Source organism: Garra rufa, chromosome 18 (assembly GCF_049309525.1).
Source record: "Garra rufa chromosome 18, GarRuf1.0, whole genome shotgun sequence".
NCBI lineage: Eukaryota > Metazoa > Chordata > Actinopteri > Cypriniformes > Cyprinidae > Garra > Garra rufa.
This window is the reverse complement of record NC_133378.1, coordinates 3,739,969-3,749,725: the sequence shown is the minus strand read 5'-3', so window position 1 is coordinate 3,749,725 and position 9,757 is coordinate 3,739,969. Positions and strand designations below refer to the sequence as shown.

The following is a 9,757-nucleotide window of genomic DNA, read 5'->3' as shown; positions in this document are numbered from 1 at the left end:
TACTGTAATAAGTATCAATGATCGTAAGACATTTTATTTTTATTGTATTTTTTTATTTTTTAAATGTTGTTTTTATGTTTTGTTTTATTTTAGTTTAAATATTAAATTTTTAAAAAATATATTTTACAGCTTTTCTAACTACCATTTTATCTAAAACAGAATTCTTTCACTGTCTTGCAAACACTAGCAGTGATTTTTCAGACATTTTTAAATTATGACATTTGACTATCCTACATATTTATAGGTATTTTAGGCATCAAAGTGAAGAATATGCATATCACAAGTGGATTTGTTTTATTCATGTTCACTTTTTATATTCTCTGTTGTCCAGCGGCTCCTGCATCCCGTCTCGTTTCCAGAATCCTCCTCAGTCTCTGGCCCTAAAAGAGGGTCAGGCTTCTTCTGTGCCAGATTCGAATCAGGCTTTAGTCCCGGATCCCAGCCTTTATGCAGATAGACCTATTATTTCCAGACCGCCAACCGCTGCTGACAACAGTGAACACATGCTTCTGGATCCTAATCAGGTACATCAGGCCCATTGATGTCCAACAGATCTGTTTCTTTGTAATGTTTCCCTCCTGTAGTTTTTCTCTTTCTGATACTTAAATGCTAATAAGAAGCATCTTCTGATGTTCATTTGTCTGCTTCCTTTCACAGAATGCTGTTACGTTTTCAACACGTGTACATGCACTGGGCCGTTATGTGTTCATCCTGCATTACCATCAACCCCTGCACCCAACTTACAACATCCAGATCCACATCAACGGAGGACGTATATGGCAAGGTGAGCAAACAGATTCACTATTGACATAAGCTCCTGTTTTACCGCTGAAAATTCTTTTTTCTACTAATGGGCATTTTTGTGTTCCAGGCCACGTCAACGCATCCTTTTGTCCCCATGGTTATGGTTGTCGCAGTGTTGTTATGGCAGAGAACCAGATTATCCTGGATGTGACGGACCATGAGGTCATCCTGACCCTGCGTGTTCCAGACACAAAGACACTGTGGCTGGTGGGTGTCATTATGACGTTTTACCAAAGGTAATATGATTTGACAATAACAATGATGCATCTTTTTCTCTTGTGTGTTTTAGGACTATGTGCTGGTGGTGCCAGAGAGCACTTACAGCTCCAGCTTTTTGTCTGAGGAGCCACTGGACAAATCCTACGATTTCATCAGCAATTGTGGACAAAACAGCTTTTACATCAAGTATGATATTTATTAGTGGTGGGCCGTTATTGGCGTTAACGTGCTGCGTTAACGTGAGACTCTTATCGGGCGATAAAAAAAATATCGCCGTTAATCTATTCTCAAAGTTGGGAGCTGGGTCTAAACTACGCAAGATATGATGACTTTCACCTTGATATTTTAGCGCGGATGACGTATACCTAGTCGAATTGCACTGTAGGGGGCGAGAACGAGTCTTCAACTTATGTGTATTTAACGGCAACGCGCACGTCGTGCAGCCTTTTGCGCAGAAGTACTTGGTTACACAAGTTTGTATAGGTAATTATGTTGTAAATGCAATTTTGGTGAAAATCAGACAAACCGTCTAGGACGAGTTCGAAAAAGTAGGTTTTACAAACAGTCTCGCACGATCGTTAAAACGAAACCAAAAGTAAAACGCGGACACGCATTCAAAAGCAATTTTAATATCCCGCGTTTAGAGAGCGACACTTTGAATATTGAAAGAGTAGTCTACTTTGATCACGTGCTTGTAAAACATCTGCAGTCAGAATCAGCCATGAAGAATCAAGATCAGTGCATTACTAAAAAGAAATTGGGTGCGCCTACATTTTTTTTGGTGCTCCTACATTTTTTTTCACCTGCTAGGTGATTTTTTTCCCGCCTTCTGTTTTAGAGACATGTTACAGGTCTTTGATAAAGATCTAATTTTTTTCCCTTTAAAAAAATGTTTTAGATTCACACTGTAAAACATGTCTGTGTCAAAATCGTGATTAAAATCGAAATCGCAATACTGTTTAAGAAAATCGTGATAGGTTTCTTTTGTCCATATCGCACAGCCCTACTCGGCATGACCCAAGGATTCTGAGAAAATTGGAATTTTGCTTACTAGTTAAAAAACTGAAATAAAGCTAAATAAAAGCTTGATAGAAATATAAAAAAATAAATAACAGAAATAACAAAATCATTAAAACTTAATTTATAATGAAAACATTATATAATGAAAATATAAAACAAAAGCTAATTTAAAATATTAATAAATACTATAATCATTTATAAACAATGGTAAAACAATATTAATAATTCTAAAAAGTACTGCTACAAGTAAATTTGTTTACATCAAAACAATGTACAGTATGAAAAATTCATTTTGTAATGTATAGTGTTATATTCAATTTGAGATTTGCTAAAGATCACATTTAAGTGTTATTATAATATTAGTGCTTTTAAAGCATTTCTTTGAGTGAGTGTTTTTAATTAAATTAATGAAGTAATAAAAACCCTAAATTTAAAAAAGGAAATTACACACAATAAAAAATGCAACAATAACTGATTCCAATAAATTAAATAAATACACAGCCGATACTATGGTTCAGATATATTGTTCATAAACATATCCTGATGTAACATAATTTAAGTGCCGTCCATCTTAACATTCCCTCTCTTCTCTCAGCCCTTCCACAGCGCCTCTGTTCTGTCGTAACTCTGCCGTGTCTCTGTCTGCGTTCTTCAATAACGGCGCTGTGCCCTGCGGCTGTCATGAGGTGGGTGCAGAGAGCGATACCTGTGAGACCTTCGGAGGACAGTGCAAGTGCAGACCCAATGTGATTGGCCGAGACTGTTCCCAGTGTGCCACGGGATACTATGGCTTCCCCAACTGTAGACGTGAGTATCTCCAACCACATGGTAGAACAGTGTATTGTTGGATGGATGGCTGATATTGTTTTCTTTTCTCTCTAGCATGCAACTGTGGTAGTCGTCTGTGTGAGTCTGTGACCGGTGAGTGCATCTGTCCTCCACGCACCCTGCAGCCGGACTGTGTCACCTGTGAACCCCAGACGTTTGGCTGCCATCCTCTGGTGGGGTGTGAGATGTGCAACTGCTCCAGGCCTGGAGTGGCTTCACTGGACATTGGCTGTGACACACACAATGGCCAGTGCAGGTACAGTACAGCAGGACACACACACACACACACACACATATATATATATATATATATATATATATATATATATATATATATATATATTAGGGGTGGGCATAGATTAATTTTTTTAATCTAGATTAATCTAGATTAAATCTTGGAATTAATCTAGATTAATCTAGATTAAAATGGCTAATTTGAATTCTGCTGAAGGCATTCAGAATATGTGTGCTACCCAAATAATGACTTAAAGTCTTTGAGAATGGATCATAAAGCTCATAAAGCTGTTCTATGATAATTTGTTGATGAAAATAAATTATGTTCAATTAGATGTACTTGTGTTTACTAACTAACTAACAATGAAATTATTTTTTCTACCTATTAGATTGTGTTTTTTTAACGTCAACACCTACCCAGCCCATTACATTTTACACCGTACTTTCATTTTGACAGGTTGCCGTGACGTTTCTGTGTCATACAGTATGATATGATGCTAGTTTTCTCAAATGAAACGGTAAAAGTGACACTCACAGCAGTTTGGGAGATTGAGTTTATCTGTTCATGTGAGATGAAAATGCCAAAAATTACCGGGAGCGTCACATGTGTTTCAGTAAAAGCTCGTCTCCGCAATGCATACATACAGCTAGGCAAACGGAACATCCGGATTCATATTAAAACGGTCTTTTTGCATTTCAGTTTTCACATACACTAGTCCATATCGCGATTTGAATTAAGTGACTGACCAACATTTGATTTATGAATCCAAAAAACGACGAATTTACGTGGCATTTCGCTATAGTAGATTCGGTTTTTATGAATGGAGGACGACGCGATCCCGTCTGTGTTTTGGCGGAGGAGACTTAAACCCGTATACATCCGCGTTAAACTATCAAGGTGAAAGTCATCATAGCTTGCGTAGTTTAGACCCAGCTCCCAACCCAAATTTGAGAATAGATTAACGGCGATATTTTTTTTATCGCGCGATAAGAGTTTCACGTTAACGCAGCACGTTAACACCGATAACGGCCCACCACTAATATATATATATATATATATATATGTAAATAAGTTAAGGCCGCTCATTTGCATACCAACATGGTTAACAGCTGTTATGCCAAATTACCATTTTAGATCGACAATACTGTAATACTGTATAAGATTTCTATTCGAACTGAAAGCATGAATCTACTAATCTTTCAAAGCACAATGCAAAATGCAAACATTCACTGATGCTCTTCAATCAGTGCATACACTTATTTGCAGAGAACCTGCCAAAATAAAAGCTTGCAGATTTTAAGTTAGAAAATAATGAAAATTCATATTTAAAAAAGTTAATATAGGAATTTTATTCTTAAGTTTACTCTATTACTTTATTTTAAAATATAAAAATATTTACTATTTTATTAAAAAAAAAAACTAAATAAAGTGTAATAATATTATTATCACTATTAATTATGTGCACCCCTTTATTTTTTATTTTATATATATATATATATATATATATATGTGTGTGTGTGTGTGTGTGTGTGTGTGTGTGTGTGTGTGTGTGTGTGTGTGTGTTTGTGTGTGTGTGTGTGTGTGTGTGTGTGTGTGTGTGTGTGTGTGTGAGACCCTGGACCACAAAACCAGTCTTAAGTAGCATGGGTATATTTGTAGCAATATCCAAAAATACAAAGTATGGGTCGAAATTATCGATTTTTCTTTTATGCCAAAAATCATTACGATATTAAGTAAAGATCATATTCCATGAAGATATTTTGTAAATTTCCTACCCTGAATATATCAAAACGTATTTTTTGATTAGTAATATGCATTGCTAAGAACTTCATTTGGACAACTTTAAAGGCGATTTTCTCAGTATTTAGATTTTTTTGCACCCTCAGATTCTAGATTTTCAAATAGTTGTATCTCAAACAAATATTGTCCTATACTAACAAACCATACATCAATGGGAAGCTTATTTATTTGGCCTTCAGATGATGTATAAATCTCAATTTCGAAAAATTGACACTTATGACTGGTTTTGTGGTCCAGGGTCACATATACTACATGCAGTGGTTCATGGGGTCAATATTAGAAATTAAAATTAGAATAAATAGGGGAAAAAAATTTTTGTATGAACAACATGAAGCCTTTTTGGCCCATCAATAAATAGGAAAAAAATGAATTATATTTTGTAGGAACATTTTAGGACCATCAAGACCTATACCTCACTTCTGTGACAGTTGTTCTGACATACATCTTTCTTACCAACTTTACCATTACCTCTATTAACTGCTAATACCACTTAATACCTGATGTTTTATCAGCGTTAATCTGCTATTTTTACGAACTGTTATAGTATTGATTAATATAAATTAGGGATGTCCCGATCAGGTTGTTTTGCCCTTGAGTCCGAGTCATTTGATTTTGAGTATCTGCCGATACCGAGTCCCGATCCGATACTTTTATAATACATAAAAAAAGAATAAAGGATCCAGGATGTTCCTTATTTTTTATTTAATTCACCTTATTTTAACATTCAACAACAAACAGAGCACTTCTGTGAGGTAGCTTGAACAATCAAGTAATAAATTACATAAATTCTTCACTTCTGGACTTTAGTGCAACAGTAAATATAAAAAAAAGTCTAATATAAAAACAAATAGCACCTCAACTTAAAATACCCGGCAGGCATGTAAACAAATAAAAAATAAAAGTGCCACAGTGTTTGCTGTGTTTCTGTGTGGAGTCAAGAGGTCTAACTTTGTGCCACTGCAGAACTATAGATGTGTTTAAAGGTGCCATAGAATGGAAAACGTCTAGGTTACGAAGGTAGGGAACGGAGACGTTACATGGGAATCGCTTGCGAGTCCAATCGTCTCTGAGCCTTATTCAAAAGGCCAATGAAAATTGGCGAGTGGCATTTGCATGCTAAGCCACGCCCCGTACATACGGGTATATAAGATGGCGGCGTGCAGCCAGTTAGTCAGGTTTTTGCTGAAGAGCCGTATCGAGCCGGCGTCAGCGCGACGCCTAAGGTCGTGGCAGGGGATGTAGCGTCTCCGTTCCCTCCTTCAGGGAACGAGGGTTACCTTCGTAACCCAGACGTTCCCCTTCAGTCGTTTCACTACGACGTTACATATGGGAACAGACCCTATGGAACAGGCCACGACCCTGACGCCGCGTTACGCACAACCCCACGTGCTGACAGGCGGACGTGTCAGCAGATGGAAATCGTAACGTAACCTTCCCAACGCCCTGAGGGCCAGTAAAGGGGGCCCCGCAAGGAAGCCAGATGTACTGAAGCATGGGTTGGGGGGCGGAGCACATGAGATCTTCACATGTGGAAATAAGAATAATTCAATATATCCATAAAGGCTTTTAGGGATACACGAGGGAAACAGCGGTCTCCTCTGCTGTAATAAATAAAAAATATAGCCACAACCTGCGGGGCAAAGGAGACCCAGGCAGGATCACAGTCAGGGACTACTCCGCGTCTAGGCCTGACTGCGGGGCATGGAGGACCCAGGGTTCGCCGGAGGGAACATTCTGGGAAATGGCGCACGGATCCACGTGGGAATGGCGCAGCAAGCCGACACCAGGCGTCCTCCCGTTCACCTGAAGTCTTAAGTTAAGACACGGGAGGATACGGCCTCTATGCGGAGGTTGTAGAACCTAGCGAAGGTGTTAGGTGTCTCCCAGCCCGCAGCTCTACAGATGTCTGCTAGTGAGGCGCCATGAGCCAACGCATAGGATGAGGCAACACTCCTAGTGGAGTGGGCATGAACACTTAAGGGGCATGGCTCTCCCTGATATAAGCAGGACAGGGAGATGGCTTCTATCACCCAATGGGCCAACCTCTGTTTGGAGACAGCATTCCCTTTCTGCTGACCTCCGAAGCAGACAAAGAGCTGCTCGGTGCGTCTGAAGTGCCGAGTACGGTCTACGTAAATACGCAGAGCACAAACAGGGCATAGCAGCGCAGAAGCTGGGTCTGCCTCCTCCGGGGGCAGAGCTTGCAGGTTCACCACCTGATCGCGGAAGGTGCCGAAGCACCAGGTCCCTCTGTTCGCACAACAGCTCTCGAGAGTGAGCTACGAGAAGCCAGTCATTTTATCTGTAAAAGAAAATGTGCCTAATAATTATGCACACCTGAATATAAGTTTTTCACTTCCAGCCTTCATGGACAAGAAGAAGTTATAAGGATTGAAGTGGTTTGGAATTGGTAAAATGTGCTTGAAAGAAAAATATGACCATAATATCAACGAGCCTAAAAATGTTGCACACACTGTATAGCCAGAACCAATATGACCATATAAACTAGTGAAAAAGTCAAATTAAAATGAGGTGAAATGTGCTTCTTTTTATATATATATAACAATAATGGTCCAATGGAAAATAGAAGCATTTGTTATTTTGTTCTTTTGATTTTCTGGGTAAAATATGCCATGAACAAGTTCTTGAGATTTGTGAGACTAAACGTGTCTGTTGTTTGAAGTCAGGTCGTTTGGATTGGAATGGAATCAATGGAGTGTTTACAACTGACCTTTTACGCCTGAGCCAAACTTTTTTCTGTGAAGCGCTGCCTGAAGCACTGATATTATTAAACGCTGTCTCTGGTTATAACAATACTGTCTATATAAGGATTAAGTGCTGGAATTCCAGAGGTATTTATTTTTAGGAGGTTTTGTTTCAGTCTATTGGCCGCACCGTCCCCTCATTAGGCAGTGTTTAAAACCCACAGGAAGGCGGATTTGAGCTGCTGTGACTGTGAGCTGCAAAATCTCTCCAGCATCTCTGTACTTATAGAGGATGTCATAAATCATAACTGTTCATTCATCATCCATTGAGGTCATGTTCATTAACTATAACTAAATATAAATGGAAATAACTATGACGCTTTGCTTAGATATAGTTGAAAAGAACACTTCAGGGCAAAGCCAAGAGCTTGACTAGGTTTGCCCATATTTTGGGTCACAGGCCATTGTCACATTTCTTTACCACATTCCCTCTTTCACATGAGAGCTTGCTGGTTTTGTCCAGACATGATTAGGAACATGTCAGCATAGGAGCTGCTGCAAGCATCCCATCATCCTAGAGCATCAGCTGACACTAAAAACACATACATACTTTGTTGTTTGCATTCTGCTGAAGCACATTACTCCCTCCTCAGGTGCAGCAACAATATTGTTGGCCGTCAGTGTGACAAGTGTGCCCCAGGTTTCTATGGATACCCCAATTGCAGACCATGTGACTGCAGCGAGGCAGGAACTGAGATAGATGTGTGTGACTCCATCACCGGACGCTGTTTATGCAAGGTGCCCCTCTCATATGTCAATATTCAAGTAAACTTTAATAATGTATTGTAACATTTAGGAATCTCCCTTATCTTATCTGTTATATGAATGATGTGTTGTCTTCCTTTAGGAAAATGTGGAAGGCTCTCGCTGTGACCAGTGCAAACTGGGAACTTTCCATTTGGACCCCACTAATGCTAAAGGCTGCACCAAGTGCTTCTGCTTTGGAGCCACTGACCGCTGCCACAGCTCTGACAAACGCAGGAGTGAGGTACTCCAAAGAATACAATGATGAATAATGCAAATAAACCAAGGTTTATTAAAATAACTCAAAAGATAGCCAATCTATGTGACAGTTGTCTTCAACAAGCAATACCAGACAAATGAAAGGTGAAAACATGAGGTTAATAATGGAAAACACCTGTGCTGATTACATGAATATCCATGACAATTAAAGAGTGACGGGAGAACTAAACAAAGGAAGACAGGAAACCAGTGAAAACAAATTAAAAGTCTATTAAAATTATTAAACAGAACCTTGACACCTGGAGATAAAGACCTGTTGTTTAACAATTAAAAAAAATCAGTCACCATTATACATGCGCACATACATGGGGTTGGTAAGATTTTGTAAAGTCTCTTTTTCCTCTTATTAAGTTAGGTACATCAGTAATTTTGTGAAATATAATTACAATTTAAAACAAGAGTTTTCTATTTTAATATATTTTAAAATTTATTCCTGTGATGCAAAGCTTTATTTCCAGAATGATTACTCCAGTCTTCAGCGTCACATGATCCTTCAGAAATCACTCTAATATGCTGCTTTGCTGCTTGAGAAGCATTTATTACTTTTATCAATGTTGAAAACAGTTGTGCTGCTTCATATTTTCATGAAAACTGTGATACATTTGTATGTTTGTTTGATGAATAGAAAGTTAAAAAGAACAGCATTTATTTGAAAAAAAAATAGTTTGTATTATAAATGTCTTTACTGCCACTTTTGATCAATTTAATGCATTATCGCTGAATAAAAGCATTAGTTAAACAAAAAAATCTTATTCTACCTAAACTTTTAAATGGTTATATACAATAGAAAGTGTCTTATGGAGATACTGAGCTATATATACCTCTAAAGATTTGTCAATTGGTATGCATTTTTGGTGTTTTGTCATGGTGCTTACAGTGTTTCCTGTGGTACTGAATATCCAGCCACAGTACAATATCATAGTAATCCTATTTTACCATCTTTCTGTTGTTTCTGTTCTGTAAAACCCTGGGTATTAAGACTTGAATGGCTTAATAAAACATAAATTATGTCTCTTACTAAAATATATAGTAGAAAACCCGTGAAAGATTTACATGATTAAAA

The 9,757-nt window shown here is 38.2% G+C and overlaps 1 protein-coding gene across 1 annotated transcript in view; it reads left to right on the top strand.

The window, feature by feature from the left end:
* The window catches only part of lama5 (laminin, alpha 5), a 134,106-nt gene that overhangs the window by 74,814 nt on the left and 49,535 nt on the right, over window positions 1–9,757 (top strand). The window contains exons 28-35 of the mRNA XM_073823623.1: window positions 332–524; window positions 658–784; window positions 872–1,011; window positions 1,094–1,209; window positions 2,639–2,850; window positions 2,926–3,127; window positions 8,265–8,409; window positions 8,519–8,659. Coding sequence (XP_073679724.1) covers window positions 332–524; window positions 658–784; window positions 872–1,011; window positions 1,094–1,209; window positions 2,639–2,850; window positions 2,926–3,127; window positions 8,265–8,409; window positions 8,519–8,659 — 1,276 coding nt within the window. The remainder of the gene's footprint in view (window positions 1–331; window positions 525–657; window positions 785–871; window positions 1,012–1,093; window positions 1,210–2,638; window positions 2,851–2,925; window positions 3,128–8,264; window positions 8,410–8,518; window positions 8,660–9,757) is intronic.